At 39.6% G+C, this 22,073-nt stretch overlaps 1 protein-coding gene across 1 annotated transcript in view; it reads right to left on the reverse strand.

Moving 5' to 3' along the window:
* Positions 1–15,906, reverse strand: part of LOC121926904 (MAP3K12 binding inhibitory protein 1) — a 31,326-nt gene extending 15,420 nt beyond the window's left edge. Inside the window, exons 1-5 of the mRNA XM_042460285.1 lie at positions 15,709–15,906; positions 5,151–5,270; positions 3,167–3,388; positions 2,975–3,071; positions 544–609 (exon numbers count right to left, since the gene is read on the reverse strand). Coding sequence (XP_042316219.1) covers positions 544–609; positions 2,975–3,071; positions 3,167–3,388; positions 5,151–5,270; positions 15,709–15,840 — 637 coding nt within the window. The 5' untranslated portion in view covers positions 15,841–15,906. The remainder of the gene's footprint in view (positions 1–543; positions 610–2,974; positions 3,072–3,166; positions 3,389–5,150; positions 5,271–15,708) is intronic.
* Between the last annotated feature and the right edge of the window lie 6,167 nt (positions 15,907–22,073).

Below are 22,073 nucleotides of genomic sequence, written 5' to 3' on the forward strand. Positions count from 1 at the left end.
CTTGGGAAGAATAAACATCTCCATCCTATGCTTCTTTCCACTGCTCTTATCAGACGTACTACAGATGATTCCATGTTATAGTCTAATACTCCACTCACTATAAACTGCATGGCAGAACGCATTTTCAAATTAGTTTCTATAAAGTACTAGATGGTCTTGAACAGTGTGTAGATTCTAAAAGAATTTGTCATGCTCAGCTTAATAGATAAGATTCACCTGTTGTTCACTCCTAAGAACACTACCTAACAGGAGTACCAGATTCACAGAGTCTACAGCCCAAACAAAGCAGTTTACACTTAATTCTCCAGCTGACTATTCTCACTAAGAGAACATAAAGGTAATGCCTAATTTTTTTATGTAGAACTGGGTTATTTAATTACAATCTTTCTAAGCACTGGTTAATATTAATTTAATTAAATCTTTCTGTTGACCAGTACCATCTTCAGTTACTAACGCTAGAAGAAATATATACAAAGTATACAGATAAATGAAATAAGTCATTTATTAATTACAGTGATAGCTATTATAAAAAGTAGCACTTACCCTTCACATGACTTTTGAATCCTGGGTAGGGCGTGAACACTGCATCAGTCCTAGCACAGCTGTTTTCTAAGGAATTTTTGTAAAAGTGATCCTTAGTACAGACATTTAAGATGCCTAAAATTCATTCCAGACTTTCACAAAGTAGGCCTTTGACCTTAGCCTGGAATTTAAATAGATGTTGCAAGGGAAATTCACCGAGATTTTTCAAAAGATATCTACTTCAAGATAAGGATTTTGTGAAAAGATTATAGAGACAATTTTTTTTAGCAAAATGCTAAGAAAAAAACTTTGACAAAAGAGCAATTTATTTTCATCACATCTTTCTACACTAAATTTTATTCAGACTGTGTCCCAGTAAACAATTACATATCATAAGGTATAAAATCATGAAATACAAAACAAGAAAATAAAAATATCCAGAGGGGCAAATTAGGAATTGGCTGGAATTAAGCAATCTCCACTACCAACTGAAAGGCAAACAGTGAAGAGGCCAAGCTGCTCCATGAAAAATCTTCCTAGTCTAAGAAAACCAGAGCTCAGTTCCTGCAAAACCTTATTAGACTTTATATGACACTTTTTCCCAATCAATGATGGAGATAAAGGCTGATAAAGCTTCTGGTGGGCAAAGAGAAAACCTCCATAAATTGGATTAGACCCACATGTCAAAGGTACTTCCCTTAGTTTATACCAGACTTTTCCAACTTGGCAATCTTCATTTATTTCACTGTCCAACTTCCGTTATCTCTGACTACTGTTTATAATCTATGAGGCAGATGGGAGTTGCAGTCCAAAACACCTGAAGCAAACATGCTGGGGGAAGCTGTCCTAGACTTTACAGAGACTCAAGAGGGTGAAAATGTTATCAGGTCTTATCCCTTACTGTCTCTGTAACATATTCTATGCTTTGTATGAACTTGTTTTGCTTCTATGTTCACCATAAATACATTGTGAGGCTGAATGGCAGATTGGGGAAACTACTCAACAACTGTTATCTTCAATATCACATGGCAGAAAGAGCTGGATGAATAGTTCCTTGAGAGCATGCAGCTCTTGCAATATACAAGAATAAATTTTTAGAGCAATGGTCATATAATAGCTGAACTGCTTGTAGAGTACATTTGAATTTTATGCCCACAGGTTTATGAACTGTTCATACGAACATCTATATATATTTATTGCTCTTATAACGTCTACTTTTTATGCCCACTTATTTGTAAGTTTCTGTGTCTAAGCACTTGCTCCTTTTTACAAAATTAGAATCTTGAAACAATTTTTCACTATGCAACTAGGCCTGTTCAACAATGATGATTCTCTCATTCCCTAAGTTACACACGTGTCATGTAGTTTGGCTTTTTTATTAAAAAGAAACCAGAACTAGGGAGTTTTATACTGTCAGTCTCTTTCTTTTCTTGTCCATGATATCAAATAATGTAAAATCAATGTCCTATAATTAGCACTGCTGCATCTTAGATTAGTGTTTCTACAATGTTTAATTTGCATAAACCAAAAGTATCAAACCTAATATTAAATGTTATCAACTTAAAAATGTATGTTTTCCTTCAAGTTTTAGAATTTCAAAGTAATTACTGAGACCTAGATATCATAAAAGCAGAAAACATGAGGTTATTTCCAAGTAACTACATTTAATGTGATGAGCAAAAATCAGTTAGTGAAAAAACAGATTTGTGCAAAGGGAAATATAATAATTGGTTTTATAGAGTCACTGTGAGAAGAGCATCCCAGGCATGAGCAACTCCTCCCATCACCCTCAAAATACTTTTCCATAGCAAGTTTAAGAGTACAACTCTATAAATATCTACTCTCAAGTATCTCCCATTCAGCCTAATCGAGCTTACTGTCAATTAGGCAAGCAAAGAATTGTCTCCTGAATCACATTTTTATTTAAGAGGTGGAGATTACAAATCAGTTACCCTACACTATTCCATTATAGTCCTCAGAAATACTCTAGATTTAGAAAAACAATCATACAGTTTGGCCCTCCATATCTCACACACACACACACACACACACACACACACACCCCAAAAAGCAAACTTTGATTTTGACGTTTTTGTATAAGGGACCCCATTTCTCTATGCCACTGTATTTAACAGGACTTGGGCATCTGTGGATTTTGGTACCCACAGGGGTCCTGGAGCCAAATATCAGTGAATGCCAAGGGCCCACTGTATGCAAAAGCTTTTTCAGGGTCACTAGATTTTTTATCAGTGGTTGTTGATCAGGGCATTCTAGAAGTAAATATTTTAGAAATGAAAATCTCTAAATTTTGCTTAACCAGTATGTTTTACATTGTTGACAATCTGACTAGGCTTGATTTTCAATAACTTGGAAAAATAGCTGTTCAAAACTAGGGAGGCATGCAATCATGCTTAAAAGACTAAGGAAATTAAAGCTCAACTGGATAAGCTACCTTGATTACAATCAATAACATTGCAAAATTCTCTGACGTTGTTTTCATTGATCTCAGCTTGCTTCCTTTCAATGAAGGCCAATATTCGTCTTTCAATCTGTAGGCAACAGAACTTATATTTAGTTTTTGTTATAGCCATTCAAAATGAAAGAATAGTGTAAACTAAAATAGGTGGTGTCCCAAGTCACTTACCTCAGCTTTTCCAGCTTTTATCTGGACTACTTCTGGATCAAAATCAACATGAGTTATTTTCAGGTTGTCAGAACCACAGGCTGTCTGCTTCACTTCTATCTGCACATCTTTATCCATTACATTTGAATTAATTTCACACTGTCTGCATTCTGTCTTATTGGAATCATCAGTGGGTGTGGTATTTTCTGTTTTAATCAAAGACTGGAGTTTCTCTATAAATGGCTAGGCAAGGGAGAAAGAGAGAAGACTCAAACTGACAGAATACCTTTTTTATTTTCTTAAAAATAATTGTAAATACCATATGCCAACATATTTTCAAATCAAATTAGAATTAAAATACTGCATCTCCAAGTATCTTCCCCTTTTCATCAATTCATTTTACTGATCTGTACATTAAAAATACCCCTTTTTGTGGGTCCAGATTACCTGAGCAAATCTCTGTGTTATTCATATGCTGCGTACCAAATTAAAGCAGAAGACTTTAACAGAATTCCACTTAATTTACATGTCATTTTAATGTGTATTCAGAACTTTAAAGCTTAAGTATTTTTGCTCCTTAACAGGATAGGTAAGACTCTCGTTTTGTTAAATCTCTTTCTTTAACACTACATCATGGGGAACATCTCCACTTGAAACAGCAGTGACCCAAAAGGTATGAGAAAACACAAACACTGAGCTCCAGATCATTCATTTCCCCCAAACAGCCCATATTCAAAGAAGCAAAATAAATTCTCCTTATTCTCTATTTTTTTTAAAAGGTACTTCAGCTCTTCATATTTAACATACAAACCAACAAATACAGAAAAAGACACAAGGAAGCTAATGGGTGACACTGGATTACATTTTTGAAATTATGTGCATTAAAACAAGCCAAATAATGAGCTCACAAAAACAGTACATGCAAAGTATGTAACAGTAAAAAACTATAAAATGACAAACACATCAACAATTCTTCCAAGCAGCCTGGGTGTTGTAACTATAGGCTATTGCTACACTATTACTAGAGAGAGAAACACTTCAATTGGTACTATTAAATGACAAGGTAAAGTTCTCAAACTACAGAAGCGGTTTTTCATGTTGTGAAGAAAGGCACAAGAGACTTTTCTGTGCTTGTTGTCCAAAAAGGTCTTCCGCTTTTTACATTTAATTTAAGTTTATATTTAAAGTTAGAATGACAATATAATCATTAGGATGACAATGTATAATCAATTGCAAAATCCTCCTATACAAACCCTGCAAGAACATATGGGAGCTGAACCTAGAATATTCTTATATTCTTTCTTTCTTTCTTTCTTTCTTTCTTTCACCAATGAGGTTTGCATAGTCAATGCTGCTAACAGCTTACACCCTAATTAAATAGGGAAGCAATTCAATTACAGATGTATTCTCATTGTTTGTTCTAGCAACTGATCTGACACCAAGAAATGATGCAAGTAGTGCAACATAACATTAATAAAGATTTAATGTCAAATGAGTGATATAACATCGCAACTGGTTACTTCACGAGATGAAATATTAAATGTCTAACAAGTTACTTAAACAAAATCTGTGCGGGAAATACGGTTAATTGCAGACACACACACCAGGATGTATCCTGCTGGGATAATGCCACTTCTTGATCCACAGAAAGCACTCCACAACCGCAGAACTCACCCAACGCATGGAATCATTATCATAGCATGACACACACCTGCCGTGTTATTGCTTAATTATAACCTACCACAGATGGAAATGTACTGCATTTACAATGGAAGAGCAGAAATCAACGGGACTACCTTGTGAAATCTACTTAACCCAGGGTAACTTGTAATGCTATTCTCCCAACTCTTCCAGATAGCAGGGTGTGTGTGTTGCTGTTTTTTAGCTCTTTAGGAAGCACAGCAGAACCATTTTCTTGTATAATAGCATAAAGATGAAGTTTTTTGCTTTTAAGGATAAATTTGAGCAACTGGGTTATTAAAAGTACCCAAGAAAAAACATTTACCTGTAATGCTGAAATATGCTGCTGAAGAGCACTAAAGAGCAGCACAGGCTGAACTGGTGATGCTGCTTGAAGCTTGCTCCAGTCAATGTTAATTTTCACCACATCTTCTCCAAGATTAATCTTCAAAAGCCAAATAAATCAAATCACATGAGACTCCAATGTAAATGCCTTGGCAACCACATATAAAGATTAAGATTTAAATTTAGATTTAAATCAGGGTTTCCCTTTAGTAAGACTGAAGGACAACATTGTTGGATTAGACCAACAGTTTATCAGAGCTAGTAGCTTGCTTCTCACAGTGCCCAAATTGAACCTCATGGGTAGCCCATACCAGACATTAAGCACAATAGACACAGGGCTTAGAAATGTTCCACTGGCCATACTGGATAAGGAATTCTGGAAGTTAGTCCAAAAAACAAACTTCTAAGCTCTAGTTCATCCTCTTTGCCTATCCAGAAATGCACTACAACTGCTAGAATCTTTTAATGCTGTCTGGGAGGTGATCTGGGAGCTATAAATCTGAAAAGAAAAAAAAGGAAATATTTCCAAGCTTTGGGTAACCATCTCTGGCTGTTACTTCCCAGCAACTAGTATTCAGTCATATATTGCTTTTGTGCTTAGCAGTTTTGTACAATCATTTTTGCTGGCATCCAGAGATTAGCTTTTTCCAATCTGATATCATTCAACTATGTTGGATTATTGTTCCCATCATTTCTAGCCACATGACCATTCAGATTTCTAATGGATACCCTAAAGAGAAAGCATAATACACACCCACAATCTGGCACAGTGGCATTCTTCCCCCACCACGTTTCTGGTTGTGGGAGAAGAATATTTTTACACAAGAATAAGTCACAAATCTTTTAGTAAACTGGACTTCCCACAGGCTTCTGGTATTATGATTGCCCTCTAAAACAAGTGTGTATTCCTCACACACTTCTCTTTAGAATGAAAATTATGTACTCAAACACACCGCCATCAAATCTGGCAGCAAAGGCTCTGGGTATTTTTAAAGTTGGTCACATATTCCCCATTCCTGCTGCTGAACCTTCAGAGTTCATTTTGTTCTAAATTTAAATATAAAGTTAAATTCAATGTTCATAGTGCCTCTGAGCATGAAACAGGATCTGATAACCAATCCATATCGCTTAGCATAAATCATCTCTATCAACCATTAAGAAGCCACCAAATAAAGCACAAGATTTAAAATGAGGTAGATGTACTGGTGTAGTTTCATGCACCCACTACATATTCAAGATGGACTATAATGACCTCCATATCAGTATGAAGCAGGGAAGGGAGGAAGGCAATTCAATCAGATGTCCAATTCCTATAATGATTATAGTATATTTTATTTAATGTTGTGAGCCACTTTAGAAACTCTGGTCAAAAGGTGGGCAAGTGTTTCAGGTGGCATGCAGAGCTGTGTGAGCAGGGCATTTTACATTCAGAGACTAAAAAGTTTCTGTGAGCATGAGTCTCCTATGAAAACAGATTTACCCAAAATTGTCAGCATGGCAGTGGAGTATTAGTAGTAAATACTGTAGTGTCAGTCTAAGAAAATACCAATTTGTATCCCATTTCAAGTCATGAAATTCACTTGGACCAGCTGCTCTCTGTCAGACTAACCTATTTAGAAGATTACTGCAAGGACAAAATGAGAACCATGCACGCTAAGGTAAGCCTCTGAAATAAAGAGGAGGAAATAAAATAATAAATAAACATAATAGAGCAACAAGGCAGTGATCTACAGCTTCCCACTGGTTTCAATAAAATGTGCTTGCTTTCACAGTCAGATTGAAGAGATCTTTATGCAATTATAATTTATTGATAATTTGATGAAGATGAGATTAATTTTCACCTTTTCCTGTTTCTTTCCCCCCCCACCTCTATCCTTTTTGCACCAAGAATCTTGACTGTTCTTAACAAAGGTATTGCCCAACTGTAGAATTTTATAGTTTTAAGATACTATGCAGAGTGAAAGCGATTTTTCAAAAGGACATCCACCAGTTCCCTTTCCTTTCCAGATAAAAACCCTATACAGTGGACCCTTGTTATATGCTGGGGTTTGGTTCCAAGATGCCCCGTGTATAACAAAATCCGTGTATGCTCAAGTCCCATTAAATATAATAACATAGTAAAATGGTGTCCCTTATAAAAAATGGAAAATCAAGGTTTGATATTTGAAATTTATACTTTTTTGGAACATTTTCAAACTGTGGATGCTTGAATCCGTGTATTAAAAAATCCGTGTATAAGAAGGGCCGACTGTACTTTATATAGTACTGTACTTTTAGGGTACTGTCCTATACAATTGATCTAGGTGTAATTTTTGCCAAGTTCACTGGGACTTACATCTGAGTGAAAATACCTATGCCACCACTTTTGACAATGATTTTCATCTTTATTGAATTTTTATTTATCTTTCTCTTTATTCAACCATTAAGCAATGCTCTAATAAAGTCATCCTAGCAATGAGAGGTTGAGGTTAGAATATGGCCAAGACCACAGAATAAACCCAAAACAGAGATGAGGATTTGAATATGCATTTTTCAGGTCGAAATCCAACTGTTTATCCATTGAAGAAAACATTGCTTCAAACAACCTGACAACTAGTTTCCAGTCATCTCATTTCCAGCTCCTAGATGTACTTATCAAAGATGAATCTTAGATTGTTTACTGACTGTGACCAATTCTGTTTCCTCCTTGAATTTCTTTGATCAAACTACTTGAAAATATAGCTATTGAATCTTTTAATTATCTGTCACTGTAACAAATGCAAAGGATTCTTGAGTCTTCTCCCCTTCTCCAACTTTTCAACTTACTTTTAAAACTTTGGGCACTAGACATTATCCTGTACTCCAGCAGACTTCTTACTGGCAGTGCAGCTAAAAGTAAACAAACCATCTACTCCTAAATCAATATGTGCTTATCGTTAATTGAAACACATGTAAAGATTCAAGGATACAAGAGAAGATTTTGAGGATGGGACTGTGTTTTCCACACTTTGTCTAGCTTAATAGTGTAGGCTTCTTGAGGGCTTTCATAAGCCAAGACTTAAAACAAGGGATTCTTATCTTTCCAAGTAAAGGCTATAAAATTACAAACTTACATGTGTGGTTGTGTATATGTACCTGCGCATATAAAAACTTGAACTCATGTGTTAACAGATGGTAATTACAATGTGCAAATGTTTACCAAAATTTTTTATCCCCTTCCTTAAAATATACAGTAAACTAATTTGGGACTCAATCCTTTAAGTATCTCAAGGATTTGAATATTTGTATATTCTTTTCCAATGAGTTATTGGGCATCTGCCAGTCACACATTTTCTGCTACCACACAATTCAAAATTAAGATTTTAAATTATTTTTAAAAGTGAAGGAATGAAATGATACAATCTCATATTTATATGGTTTAACAAACTTGTGAACTTATGTTACACACTGGTAACTAGTCTGTTAAAATCACAGAGAAAATGGTAGCAAACATATGCCATGAGGCTGCAATCGTAAATGATAAACCAAATGTGAGCGCAGTCATTAAAAGATCCAAAGAGTAAAACACGCTACTTGAAATCCTATTAATTATGTCCAGAAATAATCCTCACTACATCAGCAATTGCCAATAAAATCATGGTAGATGTTCTTATCCACTGTCCAGTTGGCTCTGATGTATGGTAATCTTATGAATGAGCTCCAGACACTACCAAAAACCCTGGTCATTTACAACCCAACTCAGGTCTTGCAAACTCAGAGCTCTGGCTACCCTGATTGGGTCTTTACCTTCTATCTTCAAATTTACCAAATATTAATCATCTTCTCCGATGTGTCATGCTGTCTCATGTTATGTCCTAAGTACAATAGTCTCAGTGTACTCACGTGGCCTTATAAGGAGAGCTCAGGCTTGGTTTGATCTCAGACCCATTACTTTGCCTTTTTGACAGTCTCTGATACAGTGGGCTTTTAGACGACTGTGACCCACCCACCCCCATGGATACCAAAATCTTTGGATGCTCAAACGCCATTATAAATAATAGCATACTGAAATTGGGTCCCTTCTCTAAAACAGGAAAATCAAGGTTTGCTTTTTGGAATTAATATTTTTTTGAATATTTTCAAGGTATGGATGGTTGAATCTATGGATAAAGAATCCATGAGTATGGAGGTCCAACTGTATGTATTAAACATTCCCTCAATATTACAATTCCAATGAGTTGATCTTCTTCCTGCCATCTTTCTCCATTGCCTAGATTTTACATGCATACAGAAATCAGAAATAGATGATCCTATTTCACCTCCTCTGAACAAATCTTGCCATGAAAACATACATACATACACACACACACACACACACACACACACACACACTGTGTGACGCTGGGTAGGGAGGAGTGTGTATTGTTCTGTTGTTGATGGCAGGGCCTCAGGGTGGGAGGATATGCAAAGGGGATCCATCCAAGTTTTCATCTTTTTCTCATGTCTTGACTATATGTTCCATTTTGACTGATGACTGAGCCAAAGTATGAAAAAAATTAAGAATTCCAATGTCTTCATTATGTATATTAAAGTTATATAAATCACCTGTGGTCTCTTTTTTAAAAATGTTTTCTAAATAATTGACTGTAACCCTGATTTTGTAGTTCATTTCTTAAGTTTCATGATTCCAAATCCTTGTTATTTTCTAACAATAATGTGGTGACATCTGCATTTCTTTTAAAGCAATCCATAATTTTTCATTTTTGTTTTTTTGTTTTTACACAGTCAAAGGCTCTCATACACATAAAGTACTGACTGGTTTTCTTCTGAAGTTCTTCGGTGTACTCCTTTAGAGAATGTGTGTTTGAAATATGATTTTGAGTGCCTTTTCATTTTATGACTCCTGGACATCTAGCATTTCACATTCTATATATATATTAGATATTTGTCATAAAATCTGAAGCAATCACTTTGCTTGTGTGGAATAGTCCCATGACTACTACAATCCTAATGTCCCATTTTTGGGGGACTGAAATGCATACTAAACATTTCCAGTCTATGGGCCATTGTTTTTTCTTCTTCTATATTTGTTGGCAGATTTGTGTTACACTGTGGATGATTTTTTTACACTGTGAAACCAACAGTTGTATTGTTATAACTTTTCCTAGTGCTTTATCCAAAGTGCTTTCACTTCACTTTCTTCATCACCTTTTCCTTCTATACTCATCTTCATCAGAAACTTCTACTTTGAAGTAATCAGTTATTCGTTCATTTTTTTAATATAATTCTTCAGTGTATCACTTCTGTCATCTTTTTATTTTATCCTGATCATATAATGTATTCCCCATTAATCATTCAGGATTGATATCCTTAAATTTGCCTTTGGCTTCTCTTAGAATAGAATCACAGAGTTGGAAGAGACTGCAAGGGCCACCCAGTCCAACCTCTGCCATGCAGGAACTCTCAATCAAAGCATCCAATCTCTGTTTAAAGACTCCCAAAGAAGGAGACTCCACACTCTCCAAAGGAGTGTGTTCCACTGCCGAACAGCCCTTACTGTAAGGAAGTTCCTCCAAATGTTGAGGTGCAATCTCTTTTCCTGTAGCTTGCATCCATTGTTCCGGGTCCTGTTTGCTCCCTCCTCAATACGACATCCCTTCAAATATTTAAACAAGGCTATCATATCACCTCTTAACTTTCTCTTCTCCGGGCTAAACATACCTAACTCCCTAAGTCCCTCCTCACAGGGCATGGTTTCCAGACCCTTCATCATTTTACTCGCCCTCCACTGGACACGCTCCAGCTTCTCAATATTCTTTTTGAATTGTGGTGCCCAGAATTTGACACATTATTCCAGGTAAGGCCAAAGCAGGATAGAGTGGCACTATTACTTCCCTTAATCTAGACACTATATTTCTATTAATGCAGCCTAGAGTTGCATTGGCCTTTTTAGCTGCTGTATCACACTGTTGACCCATGTTCCTTTTCTGCTGCCTTCCATTTCTTTACATTGATTATTATAACAGTTCTCTTTATCTCTTTCTACAGATTTCTGAACAGTCAGGTGTAGGTTTCTGACCCTATTTCTGTTACCTTTACTTTTAATCTATCCTTTAACTGTTTGAAAAGTTGCATAAATCATTCAGTTAGGCTTTTCTTTCCATTTGGCTACAGATAGTCTTTTTGCTTTCTTCCTTTGCAATGTCTCTGGTTTCAGTCACAAATTCTTCTGATTTATAACTCATTAGGTTCAGTAGTATACATTTATTATTTACACATCTTCATATTCTCTATGAATAATCTTTAGATTGTGTTTTACCAGTATGATTGATTTAGTGTACTTTTTTTAGCTTTACACAATTTTTTTAATATTAGAAGTTCATGGTTTGAGCCACAATCTTTTTCCTGATATTGTTTCTGCATTAAAAATAGAACTTCTCCATTTTCTGCTTCCTATTCTACAGTCTATTTGAATTCTGTAATGGCCATTCAATGATATCCATATAGAGTTGTCTATTCAAATCTCTTAAAAAGTATTCCCAACAACAGCAACAAAACCTGGTGGCTTCAGAAAATTGATCAATTATTCTCCTGCTTTTTGATTCTAGGCCATCAGTGTCTGGTTCTACTTTGCTTCTTCCCTTTGAATTCCAGTCACCTATGATTAACATGTCTGATCAATTTCTTCTTGGATACCTCAACAGAATGTATTGATTTCTGTTTCTTCTGCCTCTATAGTTGGAAGTATAAACATTTATTATGACTGTATCGACAGGTGTTCCATTAAGTCTTTCAGAAATTATTTGGTCAGACTTTGCATTATATGTCTTTACTCCTTTTACTGCATCATATAGTATTAATGCCACCCCATTTCTTCATAGTTGGTCATTCCCTGGATAAAACACTATGTAATTATCTGAATGAGAATTCCTATCCACTTCAGTTTACTCACACCAACTACTATTCTAATGTTTATATGTTCCATTTTTTTGTACAATTCCTAGCTTCCTCGATTCATGCTTCTCACATTTCATGCTCTTATATACACATGATGCAACTTTGGACTTTCCTTTCTAGCACAGTTGGGCTACAAGACTGGTACAACAACAACAACCCCTTGAGATACACACCGACTTACTGCTTTAAAAGCAGCTCAAACCCCAGAGAAGAAAAAGCAGGAAGAAAGCACTCGAAACACAGGCCAGATTTGATTTATTTTTTAATAAAAAAGAGACTTTTGTAAGGCTTGGCCATGTAAACCCACTGGGTTACCCTGGGCAGGTCACAATCTCTCGGCCTCAGAGGAATGCAATGGCAAACCCCCTCTGAACAAATCTTGCCAAGAAAACCCCATGAAGCCTTAAGGTCACTGTAAGTCAGAAATAACTTGAAAGCAGACAACAACAACAAATGGCAATCCAAAATTCTTGACAGTTTACTGAAAACTACCCAAATATCCATTCTTCGGTCCCAATTTGATCTGGCCATGTAAACTCACTGTGTGACCCTGGGCAAGTCACACTCTCTCAGCCTCAAGAGAAGGCAATGGCAAAACCCCTGTGAAGAAACCTTGCCAAGGAAACCCCATGATAGGTCCACCTCAGGGTCCCCTTACGTCAGAAACGACTTGAAGGCACACAACAAGAGCAACAACAACAACAAAGTAAGGCAGGTCTGCGGCATCTTTGAAAAGGGAGACACTTTAAACCCCAAGAGACCCATTGTTTTCATAGGAGGTTCATGCTCACAGAAAGCCACTGCTGTCGCAGCTTCTTTAAGCAAACGATATGGCTTCTCTTCTCTCTCCCAGAGTGACCAGAAATGTCCTCATTGTAAAAGGGGATAAATTTGAGGATCCTTCCTGGGCAAGAAGGCTGAAATAGAGGACACATCCAGGAAAAGGAGGATGCCTGGCCACCCTGCTCTTCTTCCCCCTCCCCCACAACCAAGTAAGCTTTGTCTTTCGCAAACAATGCGGCTTCTCTTTCCCAGCAAAAGAGGACAAGGCACCGTGAGATGTAGGACACTGGAGGAAAACATAGTACGGGACCAAATAAAAGCTAAAAAACAGCCATATAAATATAAAATCCATGCTTCTTATGTGGAGGGGTCTTGTAACACCTTTGAAACTCACTGAATGAAAGAAATTGGCAGCATGAGCTTTCCTAGGCTTAAAGTCCATTTCCTCAGATGCTTTTGGTGGAGTGAAAGCCAGGCACAGACATTTATTTGCCATTGGTATGTGAAGATGTCAATTCAAATTGCAAATCCTTAGCAAATGGAAATGAAGTAGAAGGTCCACTTTTAATACACAAAAGGATTTGCAATTTGAACTGACATCCTCATATACCAATGGCATATATATGTCTGTGCCTGGCTTCCACTCCACCAAATGCATCTGAAGAAGTAGACTTTAGTCTAGGAAAGCTCATGCTGCCAACTTCTTCCTTTCAGTTAGTCTCCAAGAGGGTACAAGATCTCTTTACATACTGATTTTCCAGACTAACACAGCTATATCTTTGACTATCAGAAATCTACCATCCTAAGCCAAAACACAGCCCTAAACCTGCTGGAGGTTATCTGAGCTCCATCACCTGCTGGAATGTAGTAGTAAACTTTGGTATTTTAATATATTAAGTACAGCAGCAGCATGTGATTCAATAGATACCTGGGACAGAATCCCAGTAAGGTTTTCTGAAGGATAAGATGCAAAAGGATAAGAAACACAGAGAAGTTAAACACGTGAAAAAAATATTTGTATGTAAAGAGATCTTGTAAAGAGGTTGGCAACATGAGCTCTCACAGACTTCAGTCTACTCCCTCAGATGCATTTGGAGCAATGCAGGGAGGGCTTATTTTCCATTCTACCAAATGCATCTGAAGAAGTAGACTGAACTTCTTTCTTTCAGTTAGTCTCCAAGGTGCTACAAGATCTCTCTATAGACTAATAGGGCTATATCTTTGAAGGTCAAAAATCTGTATGTAAAGAGATCTTGTGGTACCTTTGAGACTCACTGAAAGAGAGAGATGTTGGCAGCATGAGCTTTCCTAGACTTCAGTCTACTCCCTCAGATGCATTTTGATCAAAGTCTAGGAAAGCTCATGCTGCCAATTTCTTTTTTCCAGTTAGTCAACATCTTTATTAATGGTTTGGAGGACAAAATTGGGGGCATACTTATCAAATTTGCAGATGACACCAAATTAGGAGTAGCTAATACTCCAGAAGACAGGATCAAGATTCAAAATGACCTGAACAGATTAGAAAACTGGGCCAAAGCTAACAAAATGAAATTCAACACAGAGAAATGCAAGGTACTGCACTTAGGGCAGAAAAATAAAATGCACAAATATAGGATTGGGGACACCTGGCTGAATAAAACTACGTTGAAAGGGATCTTGGAGTCCAAGTAGACCATAAGTTGAATATGAGTCAACAGTGTGATGCGGCAGCTAACAAGGCCAATGCGATTTTAGGCTGCATCAATAGAAGTATAGTATCTAGATCCAGGGAAGTAATAGTGCCACTGTATTCTGCTCTGGTCAGGCCTCACCTGGAATATTGTGTCCAGTTCTGGGCACCACAATTTAAAAAGGATGTTGAGAAACTGGAGCGTGTCCAGAGGAGGGCGACTAAAATGGTGAAGGGTCTGGAAACCATGCCCTATGAGGAAAGACCCAGGGAGCTGGGGATGTTTAGCCTGGAGAAGAGAAGGTTAAGAGGTGATATGATAGCCCTGCTTAAATACTTGAAGGGATGTCATATTAAGGAGGGAGCCAGCTTGTTTTCTGCTGCTCCAGAGAAAAGGACCCGGAGCAATGGATGCAAGCTACAGGAAAAGAGATTCCACCTCAACATTAGGAGGAATTTCCTGACAGTAACGGCTGTTCAACAGTGGAACAAACTCCCTCAGAGTGTAGTGGAGTCTCCTTCCTTGGAGGTCTTCAAACAGAGGCTGGATGGCCATCTGTCGGGGATGCTTTGATTGTGATTTCCTGCATGGCAGAATAAAGGGGTTGGACTGGATGGCCCTTGTGACCTCTTCCAACTCTATGATTCTAGTCTCAAAGGTGCTACAAGACTTCTCTATGAACTTCTTCCTTCCAGTTAGCCTCGAGAGTGACAAGATCTCTCTATATGCTGATTACACAGACCAGGGCTAGATCTTTGGATGTTTCCTTCCACTTAGAGTCCAAGGGGTTAGGTTAAGATCTCTTTCCAGACTGATCCCACAGAGTAACAGGGCTAGATCTTTGAATCCTTCCTTCCAGCCTCAAAAGGGCCACAAGACCTCTCTACATATGATTCTACAGAGGAACCTGGCTATGTCTTTGAATCCTTCTTCTCAGTTACAGTACTCTCGAAGGGGCTACATAAGACCTCTCCACGTACTGATCCCACCGACTAACACGGCTATAATATATCTTTGAATCCCTGCTTCTTAGGCGCTCTCGAAAGGGGAGGAAATCCCGAGCCTCCTCCTGGGCTGGAAGGCTGAAGTGGAGGACGCCTGGCCTCTCCGGACACAGCAAGCCAGCTCCGTCTTCCTCCTCGTCCGCCCCTTTCCCTCCCGCCCACTCACCTGCCCCACCAACTCCGGCAGCAGGCGAAGGGAGTCTCTCAGGAGCTCTCCCACCGGCTCTTCGGAAGAGCCCGCCACCGGGGCAGAGACCTCGGCTTCCATGACGCTCTGCTCTTCGACGGCTGCCGCCATGACAGGCACCCGGCGCCACAACAACACTCGTCGCGCCAGCAACCGGGCCTCTCCCCCGCCCTTCGGGAGACGTCGCGCAGGGATGACGTAAGCGCTCCCCTCGCCGTTTGTTTTTCCTGCCCCGCCCCTTTTCCCCGCCCCCGAGGCGCGTGACTGACACCACCATCTATCGAGGGAAAGCTCGGGGGCTGAGCTTTTGCGCCTGCGCAGTTCGGTCGTTGTGACGAAAGCAAAGAGAGAGGAGTGTGTTTACTTTCTCTCAGGCTGCATCTGCACTGCAGCAATAGTCCAGTTTGACACCCTTTAGCCTGAGGAATTGCCCAAAGGGGAGATTAAATCTAAGTGACGTTGCAGCTGGGATGTGGGCTATCAAATTTAAAGTCCAAAACACACTGCAGAAATAATCCAGTTTGAGACCGCTTCAACTGCCCTGGCTCAGTGCTATTAGGGAATCCTGGGAACTGTAGTTTGTTGTGGCACCAGAGCTAGCTCTCTCTCTCTCTGACAGAGAAGGCTAAATGTCTCACAAAACTTCAGTTCCCAGAATTACCTAACAGTGAGCCAGGGCTTTGAAAGAGGTGTCAAACTGGATTATTTCTGCAGTGTGTTTTGGCCCAAGGCGAACCTATCAGGGTTTTCCTGGCAAGATTTGTTCAGAGGAGTGTTTCCTTGGTTCCTTTGAGTCTGAGAGAATGTGAGACACCCAACACACTCCCATGGCCATAGATTTGGACCCTGTTCTCCAGAGTTGTAATCCAACAATGCAGAACATCATTAGTTTCGCTCAGGACCTGGTCACTGTATCTTAATGGGGGATGCAGCTACTCCTTTTTGTAGTATAACTGTAAATCTTTGGTTACTTTTATACTATGAAAAGTTACATGGTGCAGGGATGTGCCATCATTAAACAGTGGAAGAAGTGGTCATAGTGGGGGACTCCTTGCTGAGGGGTACAGAAGCAGTGATTTGTAGGCCTGACAAGATGTCTCGAGAGGTGTGTTGTCTTCCAGGTGCAAAGATCCGGGATGTGACAGAGAGGCTGACAAGACTGGTCAAGCCTACTGACCAATACCCCTTCCTTTTGGTCCACGTGGGAACTAATGATACTGCAAGACACAGCATTCAGAACATCAAAAGGGATTACGAGGTGCTTGGTAGGAAGCTGAAAGGAATGGATGTACAGGTTGTCATCTCGTCTCTTCTGCCAGTTGAAGGGCATGGTCCAGGAAGGGAGAGGAAAATAGCGGATGTGAACAACTGGCTTCGCAGATGGTGCCGCCGAGAAGGATTTGGATTCTTCGATCATGGGCTGCGGTTCCATGAGGAGGGACTTCTTGCAACGGACGGGTTGCATCTCACGCCAGTTGGAAGAAATGTTTTTGCCAACAGTCTCAAGAACTTGATCAGGAGAGCTTTAAACTGAGTTCCAAGGGGAAGGGAGGCAATATTAAGGAAGGCGAAGGGGATGGCGAAAATAGTCAAACTGACATAGAGGAGACAAGGCAAACAGTGCAAGGACCCAACAGTGTGAGGCAAAAAAACTTGCACAGGCAGCAAGTAAAAGGGAACCATGGTCTGCGATGTCTCTACACTAATGCACAGAGCATGGGAAATAAGCAAGATGAACTCGAACTCCTAGTACAACAAAGCAAATATGATATAATAGGCATCACTGAAACCTGGTGGGATGAGTCTCATGATTGGAATGTGGAAATAGAGGGGTATAACCTTATTAAGAGAAATAGGCCAAATAAGAAAGGAGGAGGAATAGCACTATATGTCAGAGATATTTACACCAGTGAAGAGATCCTGGACATCAATCATGGAAGCCAGGTGGAGAGCATCTGGATAAGAATCAAAGGGGAGAGAAACAACAAGGATGTTACGGTGGGAGTCTACTACAGACCCCCAAGTCAGACTGAGGAATTGGATGATATCTTTCTAGAACAGATGACCACACAGTCAGAAAAGAGAGATGTAGTAGTGATGGGCGACTTCAACTATCCTGATATTTGCTGGAAGTCAAACTCAGCAAAATCCTCAAGGCCTAGCAAATTCCTCACTTGCCTGGAAGACAATTTCATGGTCCAAAAGGTGGAAGAGGCAACAAGGGGGTCAGCTATTTTAGATCTGATCCTAACCAACAAGGATGACTTGGTTAATGGGGTGCAAGTCGTGGGATCATTAGGTGGAAGTGACCATGTTCTCCTGGAGTTTGTAATACAGTGGAAAGGAGAAGCCAGGCATAGTCAGACACGCATCCTAGACTTTAGGAGAGCGGATTTCAGTAAACTTAGAAAAATATTGAGGGCGATTCCATGGTCAGAAATACTAAAAGATAAAGGAGTTCAGGACGGATGGGACTTTCTCAAAAGGGAGATACTGAAGGCACAATTTCAAACAGCTCCAGTGAGAAATAAAAACGGGAGGTGTCTCAAGAAGCCAGGATGGATGACTAAGGAACTTTCAACGAAGCTAAGTTTGAAACGGAACATGTATAAGAAATGGAAAAAGGGGGAAATCACAAAAAAGGAATTCAAAGAAATAGCAGGCATGTGTAGGGGTAAAGTCAGAAAAGCTAAAGCACAGAATGAACTCAGGCTTGCTAGAGAGTTTAAGAACAATAAAAAGGGCTTTTTTGGATATGTCCGCAGCAAGAGGAAGAAGAAGGAAACAGTAGGACCACTTCGTGGAGAAGATGGCAAAATGCTAACAGAAGACAGAGAAAAGGCAGAATTACTCAACACCTTCTTTGCCTCAGTCTTCTCAGAAAAAGAAAAGGGTGCTCAACCTGAGGATAATGGAGCAGAGGACAGAATAGGGGAATTTCAGCACAGAATAAGTAAAGAGATAGTAGAGGAACACCTTATTAATCTAAATGAATTTAAGTCTCCGGGACCAGATGAACTCCATCCAAGGGTATTAAAAGAACTGGCAAAAGTAATATCGGAGCCATTGGCAATAATCTTTGAAAAGTCCTGGAAAACATGAGATCTCAGCAGACTGGCGGAGGGCAAACGTTGTCCCCATCTTCAAAAAGGGGGAAAAAGAGGATCCCAACAATTATCGTCCAATTAGTCTGACATCAGTACTAGGAAAGATTCTGGAGCAGATCATTAAACAGAGAGTCTGTGAACATCTAGAAGGCAATGCCATAATCACAAAAAGTCAACATGGGTTTCAGAGAAACAAGTCATGCCAGACAAACCTAATCTCTTTCTTTGATAAAATTACCAGCTTGGTAGATGAAGGGAATGCTGTGGATATAGTATATCTTGATTTCACTAAAGCCTTTGACAAGGTTTCCCATGACATACTTGCAAACAAGCTGGTAAAATGTGGGCTAGACAAAGGAACTGTTACATGGATCTGTAATTGGTTGACCGGCCGAACCCAAAGGGTGCTCAACAATGGCTCCTTTTCATCCTGGAGAGAAGTGACCAGTGGGGTCCCACAGGGCTCTGTCCTGGGCCCAGTGCTATTCAACATCTTTATCAATGACCTGGATGACAGAATTGGGAGCATACTTATCAAATTGCAAATGACCAAATTAGGGGGAATAGCTAATACCCCAGAGGACAGGATCAAGATTCAAAATGACCTGAATAGACTAGAAAGCTGGGCCAAAGCTAACAAAATTAAATTCAACACGGAGAAATGTAAGGTATTGCACTTAGGGCGGAAAAATAAAATGCACAGATATAGGATGGGTGACACCTGGCTGAATGAAACTATGTGTGAAAGGGATCTAGGAGTCCAAGTAGACCACAAGTTGAACATGAGTGAACAGTGTGATGCGGCAGCTAAAAAGGCCAATGCTATTTTAGGCTGCATCAATAGAAGTATAGTGTCTAGATCAAGAGAAGTAATAGTCCCACTGTATTCTGCTCTGGTCAGGCCCCACCTGGAATATTGTGTCCAGTTCTGGGCGCCACAATTCAGAAAGGACATTGAGAAACTGGAGCGTGTCCAAAGGAGGGCGACAAAAATGGTGAAGGGTCTGGAAACCTTGCCCTATGAGGAACGACTTAGGGAACTGGGGATGTTTAGCCTGGAGAAAAGAAGGTTAAGAGGTGATATGATCGCCCTGTTTAAATATTTGAAAGAATGTCATATTGAAGAGGGAGCAAGCTTGTTTTCTGCTGCTCCAGAGAACAGGACCCGGAACAATGGATGCAAGCTACAGGAAAAGAGATTCCACCTCAACATTAGGAGGAACTTCCTGACAGTAAGGGCTGTTCGACAGTGGAATGCACTCCCTCGGAGGGTGATAGAGTCTCCTTCCTTGGAGGTCTTTAAACAGAGGCTGGACGGCCATCTGTCAGGGATGCTTTGATTTGGATTTCCTGCATGGCAGGGGGTTGGACTGGATGGCCCTAGTGGTCTCTTCCAACTCTACGATTCTATGATTCTATGATTCTAAGAGTATCACCATGGAGCTCCTGCTCTCAGCAACTTATAACATGCAAAAGTAATAGTTCAGTGGCTTTTGAGAAACATGAAAACAAAGTTGCCACTCAAAAACTGTTAATTATAATACTAAATACTCTTTTAACGTAACTTGCCAAGCTTTGCAATGATTATAAATAAATCTGAGCTCAGTGGTCCCTCCACATCCGCTGGAGTTAGAGGCGAAGGCTCCCCGTGAATGTGGAAAAAACCACAAATAAAAAAACATTATTCTTCTTACCAAAGAGAACACTTGTCTAGGAATCTCCATGTCCTCCAGTGCAACTCTGTGGTCAGCACCTGCCAGGAGTTGATCATAGACTCATGCTGGAAGACTTGAAGGATTTTCTCTAGGAACTTCTATGTTCTTCAGCACAACTCCATGGTCAACGTCTGCCAGAGGTGCACCAAGAGGTTCCCTGAGAGAACATATTAATCAAATCCACAAATAATCAGAACTGCAAAAATCAAAGCCGCAAATGTGGAGGGCCAACTATAATAACTCTCACATTCTTTACAAGGTTGGTTACCAAATATATATACCTGTGTGAGAATTGAGGTCTGCAGAAGGGCCCTAATCTGTGTCCGACCAATGTGGGCAAGTCAAAGTGGGAGGGCATGAGAGAACCCTGATCGTGGTATACTCTCTCCTGGAGGTTTGACTCATAGAATCATTGAGTTGGAAGAGACCGCAAGGGTCATCCAGTCCAACCTGCCATGCAGGAACTCACAATCAAAGCATCCTCAACAGATGCCCATCCAGCCTCTGTTTAAAGACCTCCAAGGAAGAAGACTCCACTACACTCCGAGGGAGTGTGTTCCACTGTTGAACAGTCCTTACTGTCAGGAAGTTCCTCCTAATGTTGAGGTGGAATCTCTTTTCCTGGAGCTTGCACCCATTGTTCCAGGTCCTAGTCTTTAGGATCAAACATTGATCAGAAGGGGGGCACTTTCCTAATGCACCTTGCCACCATTCATCACACCTACCTCCCACCTCAATTCTTCTGCAGTAGGGCATTTGCTGATTTGCTCAAACACTGCCCTACTGCAGAAGAATTGAGGTGGAAGGTAGGTGTGATGAATGGTGGCAAGGTGCATTAGGACAGTGCCCCATGGTATATCAGGCTGCCAGCCTATGTAGATGTTTCCCTTCAATGGATGAGATGTCTTAGCATTGCAGAATCCCCATACCGTTGTGCCATATTTCCCCATTTTAATAGGTATATCCTGTCAGAATGGGCCACATTTTGCCACCTGCTCTAGTGGCAGTAGATAAATCGGTCATTCTTAATTTTCCTTTTCTGTTCACTGCCTGAATATTTATATGAAATTCTCATTAAGATTCCAAATTTCTCAACAATCTCATTTTTGGCATTCTAGGCATGGAACATAGCAAGTGGCTACAAGAATAGTTGTCCTGTTGACAAAAATCCCCTGTTCCTACACATACATATATCTGAACTGTCTGCTGAGAAGCAGATATAATTTCTTGAAAGAATCTAAATTGATGAAGTCTTTAGTAGCACTTTTATCTATTTGCTAACTGCATTTGTGGTGTGATGGAGGATATTTACATAAAGCCAGAGGTGAGGCTAATTCTCAAAAAATCTAGAGGCAACTATTCCACTCTCAGACACCATATTCCTTTTGTCCTTATTATTTCATCTTAAACAGGTTGCAAGTCTAGATGGAAATTCTTTTTCTGCTATCTCCTTTTTAGAAGAAAATAAAAGTCTTCTTATATATCTTCAAAAAGTCAAAATGGAAACATCCCATTATTTCAG

Source organism: Sceloporus undulatus, chromosome 1, assembly GCF_019175285.1.
Source record: "Sceloporus undulatus isolate JIND9_A2432 ecotype Alabama chromosome 1, SceUnd_v1.1, whole genome shotgun sequence".
In the NCBI taxonomy this organism is placed as follows: Eukaryota; Metazoa; Chordata; class Lepidosauria; order Squamata; family Phrynosomatidae; genus Sceloporus; species Sceloporus undulatus.